This window comes from Bombina bombina, chromosome 5, assembly GCF_027579735.1.
Source record: "Bombina bombina isolate aBomBom1 chromosome 5, aBomBom1.pri, whole genome shotgun sequence".
NCBI lineage: Eukaryota > Metazoa > Chordata > Amphibia > Anura > Bombinatoridae > Bombina > Bombina bombina.
In genome coordinates, this window is record NC_069503.1 from 502,325,992 (window position 1) to 502,352,738 (window position 26,747).

The 26,747-nt window shown below is 41.0% G+C and overlaps 1 protein-coding gene across 1 annotated transcript in view; it reads left to right on the top strand.

The window, feature by feature from the left end:
* Window positions 1–26,506, top strand: part of EEPD1 (endonuclease/exonuclease/phosphatase family domain containing 1) — a 309,103-nt gene extending 282,597 nt beyond the window's left edge. The window contains exons 5-7 of the mRNA XM_053714412.1: window positions 4,579–4,705; window positions 14,004–14,198; window positions 25,738–26,506. Coding sequence (XP_053570387.1) covers window positions 4,579–4,705; window positions 14,004–14,198; window positions 25,738–25,937 — 522 coding nt within the window. The 3' untranslated portion in view covers window positions 25,938–26,506. The remainder of the gene's footprint in view (window positions 1–4,578; window positions 4,706–14,003; window positions 14,199–25,737) is intronic.
* Window positions 26,507–26,747: the final 241 nt, after the last annotated feature.

A 26,747-nucleotide genomic window follows, 5' to 3' on the forward strand; every position in this document is an offset into this window, starting at 1 on the left:
AGCCTGCCGCTGGGGAATGGAGTCTGGGCTCCCAAAGTCAGGCTCTGCAAAGGACTCCCATAACAAGCCAGGACCATCAAACTCCTCTCCCTCTGGTTTGTCATGCTCGGCTGTCCAGGGTATATACTGTGCCATATACCACCAGAGCGCCTGGTAGGCATGTCAGTTTGCTGGGACAATCCATCTGGATTCCCATTATGAGAGAGAATTCCTGTCCATACAAACAAGGGTTCAAATTCCTCAGTGCCCAGACCAGGGCCAAACAGTCCTTCAAAATCCCATCAGCTTCTTTACGAGTTTTCTGTACCTGCTCTTTATAGGTATCCACAATCCCTTCATACTGACATAGGGTGCCCTTGAGTTGCTGCACCTCACTATGAGCCAGCGTCAGCTTCTCCTCAAGTGTCGCTAAGTTTGTCTTTAAGGTTTCATGTCCCACTCTCAAGCTGGTGTTTTCTGCAGTCTGTCGGTGCATCTTGTCTAGCAGAGATTCACGTTCTAAACGTGCTTTTTCCTCTGCGCTCCTCTTCTCCTTCATCAGCGCATTGTAACGGGACCTCCACATATCAATAGCGGATAGAGATTTACTGAGCTCAGCGTCCTGGGGCTTAGCAGCAGGTGGGTCAGTCTCTGCTGCATGGATCTGGGCACGGGTAGTCACAGAGTTAACATCAGCGGGACCCATAGGAGCGTAGGCAGAAACAAGGGGGGGCCAAGTCATTTCCAAGAAGAACATCAGCAGGTAAGTCCTTCTTGACCCCCACATTCACAGGTCTAGCGCCCACTCCCCAATCCAAATGTACCCTGGCAACAGGTAGGCTGAACACATCGCCCCCTGCTACCCTCACAGCCACAGTGTCTCCAGTGTACTGTTTCTCAGACACCAAGTTCTTTTGAAGCAAGGTCATGGTAGCACCAGTATCCCGTAGACCACTGACCTTCTTCCCATTCACTTTAACCAGTTGCCGGTTATCCCGGTGGGCAGCTTGCACAAGGTCTGCCTCATGTAGGATGCTCCAGCATTCTTGCGCCTCTACGTAGCGGGCCGCAGGCTGAGGATTACGTGGGATTCCGCCGGCGGGTCTTCTCCAGGACTGCGCTTGGTTCGCTGCGTTTAGGGGACACTCTGGTCTTTTGTGCCCTAGTTGCTTACATCTAAAACACCAAATAGGTTGTGAGTAGCACCGCAAATTGAACAGGGCTCTCTGAGGGTAGTTCGTGGCCGGAGGCCGTGTAGTATAGCGGTGCGCCAGGGTTTGGTAACTGGCAGCTGCTGGGGTGACTGGGGGTCTGTACTCCACTCTAGCAGGGGGCTTAGTGGTAGCAGTGTCCAGTTTGCAGGCATCCGTATACTCATCTGCCAAGCGAGCCGCTTCCTGCAGGGTGGAGGGTTTACGGTCCCGAACCCACTCTCGAACTCCTGCGGGTAACTTGTCGAAGCAATGTTCCAACAGGAATAGCTGCAGCACCTCTTCCCCAGATATGGCTTGGCACCCCACTATCCAGTGAGCTGCTGTGCGGTGCACCTTACATGCCCACTCAAGGTAGGAATCTCCAGCTAATTTAACAGTGTCTCTGAACCGCCTCCGGTATGCCTCCGGTGTAACCGCATACCTGGAGAGCAGAGCCTCTTTTACAGTATTATAATCCCTGACTTCCTCATCTGGAATGGCCCGAAAAGCCTCTCTGGCACGGCCGGATAATTTTCCAGATAATATCGTGACCCAGTCCTCTGCGGGTACCTTGTGTAGTGCACATTGCCTCTCAAAATCCGCAAGGTACCCATCAATCTCTCCTTCTGTTTCCAGGAAGTTTTTAAAAGCTGCAAAATTTACTTTTCTCTTTTCCATCTTAGTCAGTATTGTAATAATCCCCCTCTTCTTGAGGTTACTGGCTTGTGTAGTTGCTCTTCTGGGCGATAAGGTTCATTCCGTCGCTGCCACCAATGTTACGGTACCAACAGTGTACCAAGGGTTAGTACCAGGGAACAATGTCCTGCATACAGAATCAGCACTTCACAACCTTGATCAGTTTCCCTGCAAACATGAGACCAAGCTCCACATTTCAGGTTTAAAACAGAATGACTACTTTATTTGAAGGCAGCACACAGATTTATACACCCTGGCTTCAGGTTACAAAGGGCATTGGTTTAACAGTAAAGCAAACATATGAACAATGCATCAAACCTCTAACAATTGTCTATTCACAGGTAAAACAGATTAACATATTAAGTTAATTAACTAGGGAAGAACGTTTACTCAGACAATCTGATGTTGGGCAGTCTAGTTAACATAATCACACAAGGACACAATCAGTTTACCCAGACAGACTCCTGAGACACAATCAGATCTGAAACATACATAGAATACATCTTATTACTGAATATAGGAACAGTTCTTATTAGCTATAAAGTCTTTTATGCCCACTTGGCTTATAGAGTCACAATTGCTCCCACAAGGGGCACTCACACCCTGTACCCATCCTGTATTTATGGATACAGGGTGACATAGACATAAGACAGAGTTATGAAAGTACATGGGGTGTCCAGCATATAACATTCCATATTTCCATGCAGTCTCTGGGTATCCTTAAGCCCATGTACCTCCAGCCCAAAGAATGTTCCATAACAGGCCCTCCAATGTACAGTGGCGAGATTGGTTTTGTCACAGCCCTTTTTTAAGGGCAATGCCCATCCAAATGCCCTTTTCAGGGCAATGGGGACCTTAGTTTTTTTTAGTTAGTATTTTATTTGGGGGGTTGGTTGTGTGGGTGGTGGGTTTTACTGTTGGGGGGGGTTGTTTGTATTTTTTTTCTTCAGGTAAAAGAGCAATTCCCGCAAAAGGCCCTTTTAAGGGCTATTGGTAGTTTAGTTTAGGCTAGGGTGTTTTTTTATTTTGGGGGGGCTTTTTTTATTTTGATAGGGCTATTAGATTAGGTGTAATTAGTTTAAATATCTTGTAATTTGTTTATTATTTTCTGTAATTTAGTGTTTGTTTGTTTTTGTACTTTAGCTAATTTAATTTAGTTGATTTCATTGTTTTTAATTTAGTTAATTTATTTAATTATAGTGTAGTGTTAGGTGTTATTGTAACTTAGGTTAGGTTTTATTTTACAGGTACTTTTGTATTTATTTTAGCTAGGTAGTTAATAAATAGTTAATAACTATTTAATAACTATTCTACCTAGTTAAAATAAATACAAATTTGCCTGTAAAATAAAAATAAACCATAAGCTAGCTACAATGTAACTATTAGTTATATTGTAGCTAGCTTAGGGTTTATTTTAAAGGTAAGTATTTTAAATAGGAATAATTTAGTTAATGATAGGAATTTTATTTAGACTTATTTAAATTATATTTAAGTTAGGGAGGGTTAGGGTTAGACCTAGATTTAGGGGTTAATAACTTTAATATAGTTGGGATGGCAGATTAGGAGTTAATAAATGTAGGTAGGTTGCGGCGACATTGGGGGTGGCAGATTAGGGGTTAATAAATATAATGTAGGTCTCGGCGATGTTGGGGGCAGCAGATTAGGGGTTCATAAGTATAATGTAGGTGGCAGCGGTGTCCGGAGTGGCAGATTAGGGGTTAATAAATATAATGCAGGTGTCGGCGATGTCGGGGGTGACAGATTAGGGTTAATAAGTGTAAGATTAGGGGTGTTTAGACTCGGGGTTCATGTTAGGGTGTTAGATGTAGACATAACTTTTGTTTCCCTATAAGAATCAATGGGGCTGCGTTAAAGAGTTTTACGCTGCTTTTTTGCAGGTGTTAGACTTTTTCTCAGCTGGCTCTCCCCGTTGATTCCTATGAGGAAATCGTGCACTAGCACGTACAACCAGCTCACCGCTGACTTAAGCAGTGCTGGTATTGGAGTGCGGTAATGAGCACAATTTTGCTCAGCGCTCACTTCTTGCCTAATAACGCCGGGTTTATAAAAACTCGTAATACCAGCGCTGTAGGTAAGTGAGCGGTGAGAGAAAACTGCTCGTTAGCACCGCATAGCCTCTAACCCAAAACTCGTAATCTAGGTGTATGTTTCTAAATTGCAGGCTGCACCCCTGTTTTTGAAGGCATAAGAATATTTTGTGTCTCTGTTTGCAAACTTGCTGCTCTGATATATATTCTCAAATACTTAAAGGGATAGTTTAATCGAAATTTAAACTTTCGTGATTCAGATAGCGCATGCAATTTTAAGCAACTTTCTAATTTACTCCTATTATCTAAGTTTAATTTTGACTAGAATATTCCTCTACAACTACATTTTAATGTCTATACGTTATTTCATTGTAAAAATGACATGAAACTGCGATTATGATATTATGATATAATGTTTGTTGTCAGATACCAATGTCGCTTGTCACTGAGCATTTTGGTAATTTATTCTGAAAATGACATGCGACTGTGATATTATTTTGTTTGTTGTCAGGCATCATATTATGAACTCTTCAAGCTTTGGCGCTGGATGGTCATTTCTTCCTTGCCCTTGTGACATTACTATGCATTATCTTACAGGTTTTTAACCTCTACAGTTTAAATCGAACAGTTTATTACAATTTATTTTTTTACTCATGGTTTAGGTTGGAATGAATGACGTAACGCTGGTAAACATTCACTTGTCCCCTCCCGCTGGAGAAATTGGCAAGCACCAAAGCGACACTCATAAGTCCTCAACCTTTGGCCAGACATTGCAGGAAACCTTGAAAGGTATGTGCAAAGAGAGGAAAGCTGGCATAAAAGAACATGACCCAGCCTGCCCCAAACAGTTATTCCAAGAATGTCAGCATGCAGTCTGCAGGTTTACCTGTCCTTAGTACCTATCAGCCAGGAAGCAGATTGAATGTTTCAACCCTCTGAGTGCTAAGGGCTTGGATGAATTTTCCACACACACATACTGGGCATATGTTCAACATTTTGCTATGCCGTGTTTTATACCTGTCATCGTATTTAAAAGTGCATGTGGAAAACTTCATTTATCATTGTGAACTAAATTTTCAGGCATTATATTTGGTATTTGGAGGATATGGAATGTGGAAAAAGATATACAGCAAAAAAAAAGCATCTAAACAAAAACTAAAACGTTTGTTCATTGATTTGTCCCAAAAGACACACCTCATAGTAAACCAAACTATGCAGTTAAACGTATAAAAGCCGTTGTCTATTGAAAACAACAGATGATAGAGAATTCAGAAAAAGAAGACAAGTTTATATCTAAAACATTATGCATTTAAAGGGACATAAGTTAAATACTATCTGTATGCACTCATAGATTTTGATGGCAGATAATAACCATAATCAACAAGTCTGCCCACATTTCCACTATGGATGTAAGCTTATAGGGCCGTAATAGTCAAAAATTGCATGATCTAATTTGTTTCCTACACTGTGTGTTTAACCCCTGCAAAGAGGTTAAACACACAGAAAAAGTGCTGCTTGGGTCACAAGACTCTGCTGTTTAACTAGAGCTGTTGTTTGGATCCGCAGTGGTTTCCACTCTGGAGCAATAGTGCTCTGCGGGTCCCGAGTATTACTTCTACTGTGTGTTTAACCTCTTTGTAGGGGTTAAACGCCCGGTAGTGTAGGGTTAATAATCTTAAAATGACATGCTCTAGAGTCTAATGAATTAGAGTATGTCGTTTTCGACTTATGGCCCTTTAAATAGTACATAGGATAGGCGTATGCTTTTCTAGTTATTCATGAAGTCCCTAACTGTGTCTGCAAACTAAATACATTACAAATGCAGATATTGGGACTGATGACATGTGAAAGGAAATGCAAACATATCCATTTTGCCTTTGTATAAATGTATCTCTCTGAAGCTTAACACATTCTAAACTTAACAAATATTTGTAAAACAATATTATTGTTTACATGTCAGCTATTGCCGAATTCTCTGTTGCATCAGGCAGTAAATGTTTGTAAATGGCTTTATATTTTTTGTTACATCAAGGCACACTGAAGTCAAAATTAAACCCTTAGATCCAGCATGCAGTTTTTATATGCACACTTTCTGTAAGAGTTCACAGTGTATACTTACAGTATATGAGTCTGTGATTTGTTGATGACTGTCAGGTGATACCATGGGGCAGGAAAATGAAAGGACATTTTAAAATTTGTCAGAAAAAAAATATCTACTGCTCATTTGAACTTTGAGTGCTATTGTATTGTCATTTTATTATGCATTTGCTGATTTTGCACTTCTTCTGTTTTTAATGCTCTTTTCCGCACCATAAATACAGGATGCTGTGGCTGTTCTCATTCTGTACCTCCTTCCTTGTATTTTTTTAAATACCTTTCACTAATTACATGAGGTCCATGTGCAGAATATTAGAGGGCGGTGCCATGCTCTCTTATATTCTATGAGAACCAGTTTACCCAACACAGGAATACATGCTCGAGGTCACACGTTCGTTTCCCTTGGCAATGACTGTGTGAAAATATATTTAATTTATATATGAAAGGAATGTTGGATTGCTGCCTCAGAAATCTGCACATCATGCCCATGCCGTCTGCCAACTTAAATTGTCCATATCTCTATTGTGTGCTACACCTGTTTTCTAATATATCAGACAATGAAAATACAAAACGTGCCAGTCACAAAGATGATTTGATATTATGGAAAATGTCTTTTTCATCAGTTTAAAACTTCACCGTCTTTATAAACAAGTGGTTTTTTTTTTAATTTTAATTATTCTAAAACAGAGCACAATTCTATGAATTAGTTTAAAAAAAGTGTCCTCAAAGTACCGGCCCTGGGGCCATATGCGGCCCTCAAAAATAGTTTATTCTGGTCCTCCCTTGTTTATTAGGTAAATTATTAATTTGGCACCATCAAGTCTTTTAGGGTTCTAAGAGGTGTAACAAGTTGATGTTCTATATAGGCACAAGATAAATATAAAGACAAACATGCATTGTCCAGTGTAGACTCCCATCATGCACTGCTGGGATAAATGTCACTTTATATTCAGTTCCAGAATGATCACTTCACTTGGCACTCACAAGATAAATATACACTGTATATGTCTATTATGGGCTACAGCTCCCACCATACACTACTACTTGTGTAAATGTCACTTCCAGCTTCTAGTATATCCAGTTCCTGAGCACTCACTCTGTTCAAGTGGCCCCCATGGGAGAAGAATACATGGCCAATGGCCCCGGATACAATGTGCTTGATATCCCTGAGTTGAAGGGATATATAAGTTAAAACATAAATAAATTATTATTGCACTGTAACATGCATAAACTGTATGGTTACCATTACTAAGGAGGTTAAAAACAAAGATTAAGTAACTCCAGAGAAGATATGCATTGTTAGGAGCTATGTAAACGCATCTGGTGATGGTGGTCAAGGACAAGAGACATATGTGTATAGCCACCAATAACCTGCTCTAATTCCCACATTGCTGCCCTTAAAGGGACACTGAACCCAATTTTTTTTCTTTCGTGATTCAGATAGAGCATGCAATTTAAATCAACTTTCTAATTTACTCCTATTATCAATTTTTCTTTATTCTCTTGCTATCTTTACTTTAAAAAGAATGCATCTAAGCTTTTTTTTTTGTTTAGTACTCTGGACAGCACTTTATTATTGGTGGATAAATTTATCCACCAATCAGCAAGAACAACCCAGGTTGTTCACCAAAAATGGTCCGGCATCTAAACTTACATTCTTGCATTTCAAATAAAGATACCAAGTGAATGAAAAAAAATTGATAATAGGAGTAAATTAGAAAGTTGCTTAAAATTTCATACTCTATCTGAATCGTGAAAGAAACATTTTTGGTTCAGTGTCCCTTTAAGCCAATCTAGGTCTGCTTTTCAACATAAGATACTAAGGCCTAGATTTGGAGTTCGGCGGTAGCCGTCAAAACCAGCGTTAGAGGCTCCTAACGCTGGTTTTGGCCGCCCGCTGGTATTTGGAGTCAGTGATTAAAGGGTCTAACGCTCACTTTTCAGCCGCGACTTTTCCATACCGCAGATCCCCCTACGCCTATCTTTTCAATGGGATCTTTCTAACGCCGGTATTTAGAGTCGTTTCTGAAGTGAGCGTTAGAGCTCTAACGACAAAATTCCAGCCGCCTGAAAATAGCAGGAGTTAAGAGCTTTCTGGCTAACGCCGGTTCATAAAGCTCTTAACTACTGTACCCTAAAGTACACTAACACCCATAAACTACCTATGTACCCCTAAACCGAGCTCCCCCCACATCGCCGCCACTCGATTTAAATTATTAACCCCTAATCTGCCGACCGCCACCTACGTTATACTTATGTACCCCTAATCTGCTGCCCCTAACCCCGCCGACCCCTGTATTACATTTATTAACCCCTAACCTGCCCCCCACAACGTCGCCGCCAGCTACTTAAAATAATTAACCCCTAATCTTCCGACCGCAAAGCGCCGCCACCTACGTTATCCCTATGTACCCCTAATCTGCTACCCCTAACACCGCCGACCCCTATATTATATTTATTAACCCCTAATCTGCCCCCCTCAACGTCGCCGACACCTGCCTACACTTATTAACTCCTAATCTGCCGACCGGACCTGAGCGCTACTATAATAAAGTTATTAACCCCTAATCCGCCTCACTAACCCTATCATAAATAGTATTAACCCCTAATCTGCCCTCCCTAACATTGCCGACACCTACCTTCAATTATTAACCCCTAATCTGCCGAGCGGACCTCACCGCTACTATAATAAATGTATTAACCCCTAAAGCTAAGTCTAACCCTAATACTAACACCCCCCTAAGTTAAATATAATTTACATCTAACGAAATAAATTAACTCTTATTAAATAACTTATTCCTATTTAAAGCTAAATACTTACCTGTAAAATAAATCCTAATATAGCTACAATATAAATTATAATTATATTATAGCTATTTTAGGATTAATATTTATTTTACAGGCAACTTTTTAATTATTTTAACCAGGTACAATAGCTATTAAATAGTTAAGAACTATTTAATAGTTACCTAGTTAAAATAATAACAAATTTACCTGTAAAATAAATCCTAACCTAAGATATAATTAAACCTAACACTACCCTATCAATAAATTAATTAAATAAACTACCTACAATTACCTAAAATTAACCTAACACTACACTATCAATAAATTAATTAAATAAACTACCTACAATTACCTACAATTAACCTAACACTACACTATCAATAAATTAATTAAACACAATTCCTACAAATAAATACAATTAAATAAACTAGCTAAAGTACAAAAAATAAAAAAGAACTAAGTTACAAAAAATAATAAAATATTTACAAACATAAGAAAAATATTACTACAATTTTAAACTAATTACACCTACTCTAAGCCCCCTAATAAAATAACAATGCCCCCCAAAATAAAAAATTCCCTACCCTATTCTAAATTAAAAAAGTTACAAGCTCTTTTACCTTACCAGCCCTGAACAGGGCCCTTTGCGGGGCATGCCCCAAGGATTTCAGCTCTTTTGCCTGTAAAAAAAAACATACCATACCCCCCCCAACATTACAACCCACCACCCACATACCCCTAATCTAACCCAAACCCCCCTTAAATAAACCTAACACTAAGCCCCTGAAGATCTTCCTACCTTGTCTTCACCATACCAGGTTCACCGATCCGTCCTGGCTCCAACATCTTCATCCAACCCAAGCGGGGGTTGGCGATCCATCATCCGGTGCTGAAGAGGTCCAGAAGAGGCTCCAAAGTCTTCCTCCTATCCGGCAAGAAGAGGACATCCGGACCGGCAAACATCTTCTCCAAGCGGCATCTTCAATCTTCTTCCATCCGGTGCGGAGCGGGTCCATCTTGAAGCAGGCGACGCGGATCCATCCTCTTCTTCCGTTGTCTCCCGACGAATGACGGTTCCTTTAAGGGACGTCATCCAAGATGGCGTCCCTCGAATTCCGATTGGCTGATAGGATTCTATCAGCCAATCGGAATTAAGGTAGGAATTTTCTGATTGGCTGATGGAATCAGCCAATCAGAATCAAGTTCAATCCGATTGGCTGATCCAATCAGCCAATCAGATTGAGCTCGCATTCTATTGGCTGATCGGAACAGCCAATAATTTTAATTTATTGATAGGGTAGTGTTAGGTTTAATTATATCTTAGGTTAGGATTTATTTTACAGGTAAATTTGTTATTATTTTAACTAGGTAACTATTAAATAGTTCTTAACTATTTAATAGCTATTGTACCTGGTTAAAATAATTAAAAAGTTGCCTGTAAAATAAATATTAATCCTAAAATAGCTATAATATAATTATAATTTATATTGTAGCTATATTAGGATTTATTTTACAGGTAAGTATTTAGCTTTAAATAGGAATAAGTTATTTAATAAGAGTTAATTTATTTCGTTAGATGTAAATTATATTTAACTTAGGGGGGTGTTAGTATTAGGGTTAGACTTAGCTTTAGGGGTTAATACATTTATTATAGTAGCGGTGAGGTCCGCTCGGCAGATTAGGGGTTAATAATTGAAGGTAGGTGTCGGCGATGTTAGGGAGGGCAGATTAGGGGTTAATACTATTTATGATAGGGTTAGTGAGGCGGATTAGGGGTTAATAACTTTATTATAGTAGCGCTCAGGTCCGGTCGGCAGATTAGGAGTTAATAAGTGTAGGCAGGTGTCGGCGACGTTGAGGGGGGCAGATTAGGGGTTAATAAATATAATATAGGGGTCGGCGATGTTAGGGCAGCAGATTAGGGGTACATAGGGATAACGTAGGTTGCGGCGGTTTATGGAGCGGCAGATTAGGGGTTAAAAAAATATGCAGGTGTCAGCGATAGCGGGGGCAGCAGATTAGGGGTTAATAAGTGTAAGGTTAGGGGTGTTTAGACTCGGGGTACATGTTAGAGTGTTAGGTGCAGACGTAGGAAGTGTTTCCCCATAGGAAACAATGGGGCTGCGTTAGGAGCTGAACGCTGCTTTTTTGCAGGTGTTAGTTTTTTTTTCAGCTCAAACAGCCCCATTGTTTCCTATGGGAGAATCGTGCACGAGCACGTTTTTGAGGCCGGCCGCGTCCGTAAGCAACTCTGGTATCGAGAGTTGCATTTGCGGTAAAAATGCTCTACGCTCCTTTTTTGGAGCCTAACGCAGCATTTGTTTAAACTCTCGATACCAGAGTTAAATTTATGGTGCGGCCAGAAAAAAGCCCGCGGAGCGTTAACAGCCCTTTTACCGCCAAACTCCAAATCTAGGCCTAAGAGAACAAAATACATTTATTAAAAGCAGTAAATTGAAAAGTGACTTGTTTTGCATAACCAACACTGTTATAGAAATATACTCTTTACCTATGAAATTACCTTGTATCTAAGCTTCTGCAGACTGCCTCCTTATCTCAGATCTTTTGATAGACTTGCATTTCAGGCAATTAGTGTTGACTCTTAAATAACTCCACATGCATGAGCACAATGTTATTTATATGAAACACATGAACTAACGCCCTCTATGCATGAAAAATTGTCAAATGCATTTAGATAAGAGGCGGCCTTAAAGGGCTTAGAAATTAGGATAGGAGCCTACCTAGGTTTAGCTTTCAACTAAGAATACCAAGAGAACAAAGCAAATTTGATGATAAAAGCAAAGTAGAAAGTTGTCTAAAATTGCATGCACTATCTGAATCATGAAAGTTTAATTTGGACTTTACTATCCCTTTAAAAATGCTTGATCTATCTGAACGATTTAATTTTTTATTTTAACCCCTTAACGACCGAGGACGTGCAGGGTACATCCTCAAAAAAAAAGGCAGTTAACGCCTGAGGACGTACCCTGCACGTCCTCGGTGTGGAAAGCAGCTGGAAGTGATCCTGCTCGCTTCCAGCTGCTTTCCGGTTATTGCAGTGATGCCTCGATATGTAGGCATCCTGCAGTAACCTTACATGGCCATCCGATGCAGAGAGAGCCACTCTGTGGCCCTCTCTGCACCGGACATTGATGGCCGGTATCGTTGGTGGGTGGGAGCGGACTTGGGAGGCGGGTGGCAGCCATCGATGGCTCTGCTGATGTGGAGGGGGGGCGGGATCGTGGGCGGGGATGGCCGGGGCAGGTGCACGCACGGGGAGGGAGCGAGTGGGAACCGCTACACTACAGAAAAATGTGTAATAAAATTGGGTAAAAAGGGGGATAAAAAGTTTTTAAAAAAAGACATCAGTCAGGTCCTGGGGGTTGGTTTGTGGGGGGGGGGAGCTACACTACAACAAAAAAACTTTTTTTTTTTGCAAACTGGGTACTGGCAGACAGCTGCCAGTACCCAAGATGGCCCCCAATAAGGCAGAGGGGGAGGGTTAGAGAGCTGTTTTGGGGGATCAGGGAGGTTGGGGGCTAAGGGGGATCCTACACCGCAGCATATGTAAATATGCTAAAAAAAATATTTTTTTTTTAAAAAAAAAACACCTTTTATTTTAGTACTGGCAGACTTTCTGCCAGTACTTAAGATGGTGGGGACAATTGTGGGGGAGGGAAGGGAGCTGTTTGGGAGGGATCAGGGGGTGGGATGTGTCAGGTGGGAGGCTGATCTCTACACTAAAGCTAAAATTAACCCTGCAAGCTCCCTACAAGCTCCCTAATTAACCCCTTCACTGCTAGACATAATACACGTGTGATGCGCAGCAGCATTTAGCGGCCTTCTAATTACCAAAAAGCAACGCCAAAGTCATATATGTCTGCTATTTCTGAACAAAGGGGACCCCAGAGAAGCATTTACAACCATTTGTGCCATAATTGCACAAGCTGTTTGTAAATAATTTCAGTGAGAAACCTAAAATTGTGAAAAATGTAACTTTTTTTTAATTTGATCGCATTTGGCGGTGAAATGGTGGCATGACATATACCAAAATGGGCCTAGATCAATACTTGGGGTTGTCTACTACACTAAAGCTAAAAATTAACCCTAGAAGCTCCCTACATGCTCCCTAATTAACCCCTTCACTGCTGGGCATAATACACGTGTGGTGCGCAGTGGCATTTAGCAGTCTTCTAATTGTCAAAAAGCAAAGCCAAAGCCATATATGTCTGCTATTTATGAACAAAGGGGATCCCAGAGAAGCATTTACAACCATTTATGCTATAATTGAATATGTTGTTTGTAAATAATTTCAGTGAGAAACTTAAAGTTTGTGAAAAAATTTGTGAAAAAGTGAACAATTTTTTTTATTTGATCGCATTTGGCGGTGAAATGGTGGCACGAAATATACCAAAATGGGCCTAGATCAATACTTTGGGATGTCTTCTAAAAAAAATATATACATGTCAATGGATATTCAGGGATTCCTGACAGATATCAGTGTTCCAATGTAACTAGCGCTAATTTTGAAAAAAAGTGGTTTGGAAATAGCAAAGTGCTACTTGTATTTATGGCCCTATAACTTGCAAACAAAGCAAAGAAAATGTAAACATTGGGTATTTCCAAACTCAGGACAAAATTTAGAAACTATTTAGCATGGGTTTTTTTGGTGGTTGTAGATGTGTAACAGATTTTGGGGGTCAAAGTTAGAAAAGTGTGTTTTTTTTCCATTTTTTCCTCATATTTTATAAATGTTTTTATAGTAAATGATAAGATATGATGAAAATAATGGTATATTTAGAAAGTCCATTTAATGGCGAGAAAAACGGTATATAATATGTGTGGGTACAGTAAACGAGTAAGAGGAAAATTTATAGCTAAACACAAACACCGCAAAAATTTAAAAATAGCCTTGGTCCCAAACGGACAGAAAATGGAAAAGTGCTGTGGTCATTAAGGGGTTAAATATATATATATATATCTGCTTTAAGTTCTTTTAGAGGGGCAACTCTTTCATAGAGGAAGTACATTATCCTTAAAGTGGCATTGAAGAGGAATTACATTTATTTATTTTTATATATATATATATATATATATATATTTATGTGTGTGTGTTTCCTTCATCTTCACAGTGGCATTTTTTATTAAAGCATATATTGTTCTTCTTGATTTTTCACTCACATTTATTTCCTCTAATGCACAGGGGAGAAGGATGTGATCATTTTGGGAAGTTTTAACTTTCCCCCAGACAACAGTGACTTTGATTCATTGAGGAAGGAGAAGTTCCACAGTCTGCTCCCTGCAAGCACATTTACAAACATAAGCACAAAGAATCCACAAGGAAATAAGTCATCAGATAACATCTGGATTAGTAAAAGCCTAAAAAAGGTGTTCACAGGTAAGAACCATTAATAATGTGGTATAATGGGAACATGGGATACAAATTAGACATGTGTGCTTCTTCCTTCTTCCAGCATACAACATTTATATAACACCAGAAAAAGAATATTAAAGGGACACTAAAGTCAAAATTCAACTACTAATTAATCAGATAAATTAGTTTTAAGAGACTTTCCAATTCACTTCTCTTATCAATTTTGCACATTGTTTTTATATTTACACTTTCAGAGGCACCAGTTCACAAGGTATACGCATAATAGTCTGTGATTGGCTGATGGCTGTCTCATGATACTTTTTTGTTTTTGTTAATTATATAATTCTACTGTAGTCCTTTAAATGGATAGGAAAAGTCCACTCTCATAATTCAGATAGAGAGTTGAGCTTCATCTAAACCACAAAAGCTTTATTTTGACTTTACTTCCAATTTAATATTTAATTTATCTAGTGCATATTATCAGACCTCACCCTTCATATGAAGGTAAAGCTCATACAAAATACTTTGGGTCTAACAGATCTTCACTGCAACCAGGCCATAGGCAGCAACAACATAAGTGAGATCTTCTCAATGTATTAGGTAGAGCACACAATAAGTACAGTATCCCACAAAAGTGAGTACACCCCTCACTTTTTGTAAATATTTTATTATATCTTTTCATGTGACAACAATGAAGAAATGACACTTTGCTACAATGTAAAGTAGTGAGTGTACAGCCTGTATAACAGTGTAAATTTGCTGTCCCCTCAAAATAACTCAACACACAGCCATTAATGTTTAAACCGTTGGCAACAAAAGTGAGTACACCCCTAAGTGGAAATGTCCAAATTGGGCCTAAGTGTCAATATTTTGTGCGGCCACCATTATTTTCCAGCACTGCCTTAACCTTCTTGGGCATGGAGGTCACCAGAGCTTCACAGGTTACCACTGGAGTCCTCTTCCACTCCTCCATGACGACATCACAGAGCTGGTGGATGTTAGAGACCTTGCGCTCCCCCACCTTCCATTTGAGGATGCCCCACAGATGTTCAATAGGTTTTAGGTCTGGAGACATGCTTGGCCAGTCCATCACCTTTTACCCTCCGCTTCTTTAGCAAGGCAGTGGTCGTCTTGGAGGTGTGTTTGGGGTCGTTATCATTTTGGAATACTGCACTGTGGCCCAGTCTCCAAAGGGAGTGGATCATGCTCTGCTTCAGTATGTCACAGTACATGTTGGCATTCATGGTTCCCTCAATGAACTGTAGCTCCCCAGTGCCGGCAACACTCATGCAGGCCCAGACCATGACACTCCCACCACCATGCTTGACTGTAGGCAAGACACACTTGTCTTTGTGCTCCTCACCTGGTTGCCACAACACACGCTTGCCACCATCTGAACCAAATACGTTTCAGACCATCATCTGGTCACCTCTAATATTAATGCAACTGCTAAACCAACTTCTCCATCCCGCCCCCGCACCTCCAGAAATGTACACAATGTGGATCCTCTCCAATTTTAAAAAATCATTCAAGATCTCCTCTCTCACACTTCCACTATAACCTGCCCTGATCTTGCTACAGCACACTATAACAAAACTCTTTTCTCTGCATTAGACACACTTGCTACTCCCCAACTGTGCAAAACATCACGCCGTCAGGTACAGCCATGGCACTCTCAGCAAACACGCTATTTGCAAAAATGCTCCCGTACTGCTGACCTTGTCTGGAGGAAAACTCACTGAGAACCTGATTTCATCCACTATAAGTTTATTCTTCATTCATACACTTCTGCCCTTCACTTAGCCAAGCAAACCTACTTCTCTTCTCTCATATCTACTCTTTCCACAAACCTTCAACAACTCTTCTCCACCTTTAACTCTCTCCTCTACCCACCTACTCCACCCCCTCCGTCTGTCTTTAGTACTCAAGACCTGGCTGACTACTTTCTAAACAAAACACATATTATCCTAAGCAACATCCCAACACTAACCTGCAATCTTCCAACTCCAGGCCCAGTTAATGTCTTTAACCCTCACTCCTGCTCTGACTCACATCTTCAACTTATCTCTCTCTACCGGTTCATTCCCATCTTCTTTCAAATATGCAAAGGTCACTGCCATACTCAAAAAACCCTCCCTTGACCCTAATTCTCCTGAAAGCTACCGCCCCATATTACTACTTCCAAAACTCCTTGAAAAACTAGTTTACAACCGCCTAACCCACTTCCTGTCAACCAACTCCTTGCTTGACCCCCTGCAATCTGGATTCCGCCCCAAACACTCAACTGAGACTGCCCTTACCAAGGTTACTAACGATCTTCTTTCTGCTAAAAGCAATGGCCACTACTCTATACTTATCTAACTGGACCTCTCAGCTGTCTTTGACACAGTTGACCACCCCCTCCTCCTCCTACAGACCCTCAGCTCGTTTGGCCTCTGTGACACTGCTCTTTCTTGGATTCACTCTTATCTTTCTCACAGGTCTTTTTTTGTGTCATTTGCTGGAGACTCCTCCTCTCCAATGCCTCTGTCTATTGGAGTACCTTAAGGATCAGTTCTGGGTCCTCTACTCTTCTCCATTTATACTTCTTCACTGGGTAAAGTTATTAACAGTTATGGCTTCAAATATCACCTCTATGCTGATGACACCCATATCTTCCTCTCCACCCCTGCTCTCTCTCCTTCTGTCCTTTCTCATGTTAGCAACTGCTTATCTGGTATTTCTTCCTGGATGGCCTCTCACCACCTAAAGATTAATATGTCCAAGACTGAGCTCTTTCTAATCCCCCCCCCCTAGCTCTACGCCTACTTCTGACTTTTCTATCCCTGTCAACGGCATCACCATCTCCCCATCGCCCCAAGTTCACTGCCTCTGAGTTACACTTGACTCAAATTTATCCTTCATCCTCCACATCCAATCGCTTTCCTCATCCTGCTGCAACCACCTACACAATATTTCCAAGATTCGCACTTTTCTGAGTGCTATTACCACAAAGCAAATAATCCACTCCCTTGTTATTTCCCGACTTGACTACTGCAATAACCTACTTACTGGCCTTCTTCTCTTCCGCCTTTCCCCTATTTAATCCATCCTAAATGCCTCTGCAAGGCTAATCCACCTTTCCCGTTGCTCAATCTGCTGCACCTCTCTGCGTGTCCCTTCATTGGCTCCCCATTCACAGCAGAATTAAATTAAAAATCCTCACCCTTACAAACAAAGCTCTCACCAATGCCGCTCACCACTACCTATCCTCTCTAGTCAACAAGTATACTGCAGCCCGCCCTCTAAGATCCAACAATGACCTGCTCCTTGCATTTTTGACTATCGCCTCTTCCCATGCTAGACTACAGGACTTCTGTCGTGCAGCACCTACCCTCTGGAACACTCTACATCATAATTTCAGGCTTTCCCCTAATATTCCTTCATTAAAATGCACTCTGAAAACTTTTTTGTTCAGAGAAGCCTACCACCCAACTCAGTAATAAATTAATTCCACTCACCTAACAGTTCCCTCATCTAACTCTGTATTAACATCTTGCTCACTCTTGCAGTACTCACCTCCTGTTTCTCAACCTACTACCCTTCTAAGTTCCCAGTATAGGGCCCTCAATTCCTCCTGTATGTGTTTGTAAAATGTTGCCTTGTCTCTTACAAGTTTTATATCATTGCCTTATCTAAATGACTAGTACTCATGGACAGCACTGAGGAATATGTTGGCGCTTTATAAATAAAGTATAATAATAATAATCTTGGTCTCATCGGACCACAGGACATGGTTCCAGTAATCCATGTCCTTAGTCTGCTTGTCTTCAGCAAACTGTTTGCAGGCTTTCTTGTGCATCATCTTTAGAAGAGGCTTCCTTCTGGGATGACAGTGTGCGGCGTATGGTCTGAGCACTGACAAGCTGACCCACACCCCTTCAACCTCTGCAGCAATGCTGGCAGTACTCATACGCCTATTTCTCCTACATTGGTGTATCCGGTCCACGGCTTCATCCTTACTTGTGGGATATTCTCATTCCCTACAGGAAGTGGCAAAGAGAGCACACAGCAGAGCTGTCCATATAGCTCCCCCTCTGGCTCCGCCCCCAGTCATTCTCTTTGCCGCTCTGAACAAGTAGCATCTCCACGGGGGTGGTAAAGAGTATGCGGTTAGTTGTAGATTTGTATTTCTTCTATCAAGAGTTTGTTATTTTAAAATAGTGCTGGTTTGTACTATTTACTCTACAACAGAAAGTGAAGAAGATTTCTGTTAAAAGAGGAGTATGATTTTAGCACCAGTAACTAAAATCCATTGCTGTTCCCACGCAGGACTGTTGAAACCAGAGAACATCAGTTGGGGGGAACAGTTTGCAGGCTTAACTGCATCAGGTATGATCAGTCATATTTCTAACAAGACCATGTAATGCTAGAAGACTGTCAGAAATTCCCTCTGGGATAGGTAAGCCATTTTTTCTTAGACTCTGTATAAAATGATGGCTTATATTTAGGGCTCTATGCTGGTTGACACTATTGTGGGCTTTAAAATCGATTGCTTTTTAGCATGTTTTTCTCTATAAATAAGGTGTTTTTTCAGACTTTAAAACACTTTTGGGGTTTAATTTCGGCCTGGCACTTATTTGGACACCTACATTTAGTCAGAAAGGCCCCTCCACTCTGGAATGAAGAGGGAGGAGGCCTCATTTTCAGGCCTAAATTGTGCAGTTGTTTTTGCCTAGGCAATCCATGCAGCTTCATGTGGGGCATCACACAAGACTCCAGAGAGGCTTATTTCCTACTAAAATAATCCCTAAGGAAGGTAAATGGCTACAGGAGAAGCTGTGGCTAGTACTGTAGTGTGTTAACTGGTTAATAACTGTTATTAGCTCCGGTTTGGGCATTAAGGGGTTAATTGGTCTGAAAATGTGTGTGCAATCTTTTCAAAGCATTAAGGCTCTGTGGTGAAATTTCATTAAAATCGGATGTTTCTTTCATGGTTTTTTGATGTTTCAATAATAATGTGTGCACTTTTATTATTTAAAGAGACAGTAACGTTTTTGTCAAAAATAATTTTTATTGCATTGTAGTTCTGTTTAAGTCTGTCAAACATGTCTGAATCTTCAGATAGCCTATGTTCTTTATGTCCAAAGGCCAAGGTGGTTCCCCCATTAAATTTATGTGTGAAGTGTGCCATAGCGTCCAAACAGCTTAAGGACAGTACAATCACACTTAAAAATATAGCCCAAGATTATTCTTTAGCTGAAGGTAGTGAAGATAGCTTGCTTTCGTCTCCTTCTGTCTCAACACCAGCTATGCCCGCGCAGGCGATGCCCAGTATATCTAGCGCACCAATTGCGATTACTATGCAACAATTAGCATTTTTTATCCAAACTGCCAGCTTTTCCTAGGAAGCGTGATTGCTCAGTTTTAAACACAGGCAATGAGCAAGCAGACGCAGAGGATAATTTATCTGTAGTGCCCTCACATCAATCTGACTTGGCAGTGAGGGAGGGCCTGTCTGAGGGAGAAATTTCTGACAGGAAAAGTTTCTCAGCAGGCAGAGCCTGATACTATAACATTTAAATTTAAGCTACAACACCTCCGCGCCCTACTTAAGGAGGTTCTAGCTGCACTTGATGATTGTGATCCTTTGGGGATCCCAGAAAAATTGTGTAAAATGGACAATTTCCTAGAGGTCCCAGTACACACTGATGCGTTTCAGATACCTAAGATGGCGGATATCGTGTCTAAGGAGTGGGAGAAGCCAGGTGTACCTTTTGTTCCCCCTCCTATATTTTAGAAAATGTTCCCAATTGTTGACCCTAGAAGGGACGCGTGGCAGACGGTCCCCAAGGTAGAGGGGGCAGTTTCAACGCTAACTAAGCGCACGACTATACCATTAGAAGACAGTTGCGCTTTCAAAAAATTAGAAGGTTTACTTAAGGGAATATTTGTTCTACAAGGTTTCCTTCTTCGACCAATTTCCTGCATTATTCCTGTAACTACTGCAGCGGCTTTTAGTTTGAGGAACTGGAAAACTCGCTCCAGAAGGAGACTGCTTATGTCGAAGTCATGGATAGAATTCACGCCCTAAAGCTGGCTAATTATTTCATCACAGATGCCGCTTTGCAAGTAGCTAAACTAGCGGCAAAAAATTCTGGTTTTGCCATTGTGGCACGCAGAGCACTTTGGCTAAAATCATGGTCGGCTTATGTGTCGTCCAAAACAAAATTGCTTAATATTCCTTTCAAGGGTAAGACTCTATTCGGGCCAGAGTTGAAATAAATTATTTCAGATATCTCTGGGAAAGGGCCATGCCCTTCCACAAGGTAGAGCCTTCAAGGCTAAAAAACAAGGCCAATTTTCGTTCCTTTCGCAACTTCAGGAACGAACCTGCTTCAACCTCTACAGCTACTAAGCAAGAGGGTAAAGCTTACCAGCCCAAGCCAACATGGAAACCTTTGCAGGGCTGGAACAAGGGTAAACAGGCCAAGAAGCCTGCTGCTGCTGCCAAGACAGCATGAAAGGGTAGCCCCCGATCCGGGACCGGATCTAGTAGGGGGCAGACTTTCTCTCTTTGCTCAGGCTTGGGCAAGAGATGTTCCGGACCCCTTGGCACTAGAAATTGTCTCTCAGGGGTACCTTCTAGAGTTCAAAGACCTTTCCCCAAGGGGAAGGTTCCACATGGCTCACTTATCTTTAGACAGATAAGGAGACAGGCATTCTTACTTTGCGTACAGGACCTTTTAAAAATGGGAGTGATACACCCAGTTCCGACAGCAGAGCGAGGACTGGGTTTTTACTCAAACCTGTTTGTAGTTCCCAAAAAAAAAGAAGGAACTTTCAGGCCAATTCTGGACTTAAAATTTTTTAGAAAAAATTCAAAATGGAACCATTCGGACAATTTTAAGAATGTTCCAGGAGGGTCAATATATGACTACCGTGGACTTAAAGGATGCGTATCTGCATGTTCCGATCCACAAAGATCACCTTCAGTTCCTGAGGTTCGCCTCTCTGGACAAGCATTATCAGTTTGTGGCTCTTTCTTTCGGATTGGCCACTGCTCCCAGAATTTTCACAAGGGTGCTAGGGTCCCTTCTAGCGTTGCTAAGGCCAAGGGCATTGCAGTAGCACCTTACCTAGACGACATGTTAATACAAGCGTCGTCCTTTCACAAAGTGAAGACTCTGGGAACAATAATAGACTCAGTAGAAATGAAGATCTTTCTGACAGAGGTCAGGAAGTTAAAACTTCTGAACACTTGTCGAGTTCTTCAATCCATTCCTCAACCCTCCATAGCTCAATGCATGGAGGTAATAGGACTCATGGTCGCAGCAATGGACGTGGTTCCATTTGCTCGAAATCATTTAAGACCATTGCAACTGTGCATGCTCAAACAGTGGAATGGGGATTATGCAGATTTGTCTTCCCAGATTCAAATGGACCAGAAAACCAGAGACTCACTCCTCTGGTGGTTGTCTCTGGATCACCTGTCTCAGGGAATGAGTTTCCGCAGACCGGAGTGGATCATTGTCACGACCGACGCCAGCCTCCAGGGCTGGGGCACGGTCTGGGAGTCCCTGAAGGCTCAGGGTCTATGGTCTCGGGAAGAATCTCTTCTCCCGATAAACATTTTGGAATTGAGAGCGATATTCAATGCGCTCCAGGCATAGCCTCAACTAGCGGAGACCAAATTCATCAGATTTCAGTCGGACAACATGACGACTGTAGCTTACATCAATCATCAGGGGGGAACAAAGAGTTCCCTGGCGATGAGGGAGGTATCCAAATTCATCAAATGGGCAGAGGATCATTTCTGCCATCTATCAGCAATTCACATCCCAGGAGTGGACAACTGGGAAGCGAATTATCTGAGTCGTCAGACTTTCCATCCGGGGGAGTGGGAACTCCACCCGGAGGTTTTTGCCCAGTTAGCTCAACTAGGGGGCATTCCAGATCTGGATCTGATGGCGTCACGTCAGAACTCCAAAGTTCCACGTTACGGGTCCAGATCCAGGGATCCCAAGGCGACATTGGTAGATGCCTTAGTAGCGCCTTGGTCGTTCAATGTAGCTTATGTCTTTCCACCGTTTCCCCTTCTCCCCCGGCTAGTAATCGAACAGGAGAAGGCTTCGGTAATTCTGATAGCTCCTGCGTGACAAGCAGGACTTGGTATGCAGACATGGTGAATATGTCATCGGTTCCGCCATGGAAGCTATCTTTGAGGATAGGACCTTCTAATTCAAGGTCCATTCGAACAGGGTTTTCGGATTCAGTATAGATACCCTGATCCAGGTTAGAAAGCCTGTCACCAGGAAAATTTACCATAAGATATGGCGGAAATAGCTTTGTTGGTGCGAATCCAAGGGTTACTCATGGAATAAGATTAGGATTCCAAGGATATTGTCTTTTCTCCAAGAAGGATTGGAGAAAGGTTTGTCAGCTAAGCTAGTTCCTTAAAAGGACAGATATCTGCTCTGTCTATCCTGTTACACAAGCGTCTGGCAGAAGTATCAGACGTTCAAGCGTTTGCACAGGCTTTAGTCAGAATCAAGCCTGTCTATAGACCTGTGGCTCCTCCATGGAGTCTCAATTTAGTTCTTTCAGTTCTTCAAGGGGTTCCATTTGAACCTTTACATTCCATAGATATTAAGTTATTATTTTGGAAAGTTTTGTTTTTGGTAGCTATATCTTCTGCTCGAAGAGTTTCTGAGTTGTCTGCTTTGCAGTGTAATTCACCCTATCTGGTGTTCCATACAAATAAGGTTGTTTTGCGTACCAAACCTGGTTTCCTTCCAAAAGTGGTTTCCAATAAGAATATTAACCAGGAAATAGTTGTTCCTTCTCTGTGTCCTAACCCAGTTTCTAAGAAGGAACGGCTGTTACACAATCTTGATGTGGTTCGTGCTTTAAAATTCTATTTAAAAGCAACTAAGATATCAGACAAACATCGTCCTTGTTTGTTGTCTATTCTGGTAAGAGGAGAGGTCAGAAAGCGACTGCTACCTCTCTTTCCTTCTGGCTGAAAAGCATCATCCGATTGGCATATGAGACTGCTGGACAGCAGCCTCCTGAACGAATTACAGCTCATTCCACTAGAGCTGTGGCTTCCACATGGGCTTTCAAGAATGAAGCTTCTATTGAACAGATTTGTAAGGCAGCGACTTGGTCTTCACTGCATACATTTGCCAAATTTTACAAATTCGATACTTTTGCTTCTTCAGAGGCTATTTTTGGGAGAAAGGTTTTGCAAGCAGTGGTGCCTTCCGTTTAGGTTACCTGACTTGTTCCCTCCCTTCATCCGTGTCCTAAAGCTTTGGTATTGGTTCCCACAAGTAAGGATGAAGCCGTGGACCGGATACACCAATGTAGGAGAAAACAGAATTTATGTTTACCTGATAAATTTCTTTCTCCTACGGTGTATCCGGTCCACGGCCCGCCCTGGCATTTGGTCAGGTTTAAATTTTTATTTTTGTACACTACAGTCACCACTGCACCCTATGGTTCTCCTTTTTCTCCTAACCGTCGGTCAAATGACTGGGGGGCGGAGCCAGAGGGGGAGCTATATGGACAGCTCTGCTGTGTGCTCTCTTTGCCACTTCCTGTAGGGAATGAGAATATCCCACAAGTAAGGATGAAGCCGTGGACCGGATACACCGTAGGAGAAAGAAATTTATCAGGTAAACATAAATTCTGTTTTCCCAAAGACAACCTCTGGATATGATGCTGAGCATGTGCACTCAATTTCTTTGGTCAACCATGGCTAGGCCTGTTCTAAGTGGAACCTGTCCTTTGAAACCGCTGTATGGTCTTGCCCACCATGCTGCAGCTCAGTTTCAGGGTCTTGGCAATCTTCTTATAGCCTAGGCCATCTTTATGTAGAGCAACAATTCTTTTTTTCATATCCTCAGAGTTCTTTGTCATGAGGTGCCATGTTGAACTTCCAGTGACCAGTATGAGAGAGTGTGAGAGCGATAACACCAAATTTAACACACCTGCTCCCCATTCACACCTGAGACCTTGTAACAATAACGAGTCACATGACATCGGGGAGGGAAAATGGCTAATTGGGACATTTCCACTTAGGGGTGTACTCACTTTTGTTGCCAACGGTTTAGACATTAATGGCAGCGTGTTGCGTTATTTTGAGGGGACAGCAAATTTACACTGTTATACAGGCTGTACACTCACTACTTTACATTGTAGCAAAGTGTCATATCTTCAGTGTTGTCACATGAAAAGATATAATAAAATATTTACAAAAATGTGAGGGGTGTACTCACTTTTGTGGGATACTGTAAATCACACAGACCACTAGAACAAATGTGTAAAACACACTAAGACCTCACTCAAAAGATGAACAAGTCCCTGGTGTCTTGTTGCTGTGCAAGCTATGTACTTTGATCATTCTTACTCAGGTTCAGCACATATAGTTAGAATGGCAAGTTGGCATAATAGGTATGGTGAGTCGCTCGCAGGTTACTGGTGAAAGCTCCACAAGACCAAATAGCAAAGACCTAGTTCTAAGGGAGGAAGTCTTAAATGATACAATAAAGTGTACCTCAAGCAGCACTCACCTGTTTGGTCAAGAATTAGTCAATCTAGGCCACTGGTTTTCAAACCTGTCCTCAGGCCTCCCTCACAAGACAGATTTTCAGGATTACCTTAGATGAGAGCAGGTTAATAACCATGTTTACTAATCGGCTGATTATTTCACCTGCGCTCTAGTTCAGTTATCCTCAAAATCTGGCCTGTGTGGGAGGCCTGGGGACTGGTTTATAAACCAGTGATCTAAGCTATTGACTTGGGGAAAATGCTTAGTTTATAGAAATATTCTAAATTGATATGTTGTCATATACTGTGTTTTACTGTGTGATTTAACAAGCAACCATTAAAAAAAAGTAATATTTAAACATTTTACTGAATTACCAATTAAAACCAGGCCATTTGATTTGTTTACAAACATCTAGAGTACAAAAATCAAAGATATTTAAAGCTCAGGTATGGAACTTTTAAGTCCTCATTTAAAAAGACATATATTTAAAATCATTCAAGTAACGGTTATCACAGTTTTAGTGTTAGCATTTGTCTCCGCACGTTCATGTGAAGCATAACAGAGAAGATCTATTTAATGTCAATTAAATTAATGACATTTTAAATATTGCAACAGCTCGGAGAGTTGGTGGGGCTTGCACCGTCAGCAATTATGTCAATTGGGTAATTTTCCAAATGATACAAACACCTTAGGCTTTCTGTGCAGGTGCTGAGTTTAAAATGCTGGTGCACAGAGCATACTGAAATACACTCTTTAAACAGCTATCGGTTTTACTAGAAGCATTTTTGCTAATACAAGTATATTGCAATATACATAGTTTCAAAACCAAAATGCACCTGTGTCATTTTCAGTTTTGGCTGAAATATCCCTTTAAGGGAAGTTTTACAGTACAGTGTACCTTTAAATATGAAACCCTTTGGGATTGGAAACCTTTGTACCTCATCTATGGTTGTGATTTCAGTTGAACATATAAATCTGTATAAATATGGTGTTTATTTGAATCTTACATTTTAACTATGTGCATTGCAGGTTTTTCTTTAGTCGTAAGAGAAGGTCTAACTAATCCTTGGATACCCGATAACTGGTCCTGGGGAGGAGTGGCGTCAGAACACTGCCCTATATTAGCGGAATTTTATCTTGACAAAGACTCTAATAGAAAGGAAGTGACTCCAAAAGCAAATGGCGTCACAGTGGAACGCAACGATGCAAACACAAAGCACGAAAGATGAAGTCATTAAGGATCCCATATCATTTCAGCGAAAGAAGGAAGAAGGAATGTTTCTTTGTACATCCTGACTGTGAATTCTTATACAGAAATGCTATGCCTTGCATATTGTGCATATTATTATTTGGTTTCCGATAGGCTACAACCTTTTGATGCTATACGCGGATCTGTTAGAATATCCAATTGCAATAGATCAGCTGCCGTCTTAACTTTCTGCCTCGGCCATGAACACTTGAGCGTTACATATGGACGATTAATAAACATGCTCTAGAGAATATAAGAGAAAGGAAGAAAATATATTTCTGCATCTTTGTGAACCAGTTTTTCTTTGTAACTGTAAAACAATGCAATAACTAAAGACTTAAAAAAGTTGACCTCTAACACTGTCGATAACTTTTTCTCAATTAAATTAATGACTACATAAAACTTTCAATTATTATAAGAACATGGTGTAACATGTTGCATTTTGTTTTTGTGTTGATCAGTTGTAAGCACTTTATTGTAACTACAATCTCTGCAGGGATTAAAGAAAAATTTGTATAAAAAATAAATAGCCATTGATTCATATCAGAACATGGTTTAAAAGTTTGATTTCTATTTTTTATTTTTTTACATTTTATCTAAAATTGATTTCTCCATTTCTTTCTTGGTCTCCTTTTTTATATTTTTTCTAGTGCTGCTGCTCCTCTATGCTGCATATATATGTAATATTTATTTAAATAATAATTTTTGTGACAATCAACTCTTTTGAAACTATTTTTTGGTCTGTACAGACGTCTACTTAAAAGGACAGTCTACTGTAAAAATGTTATTG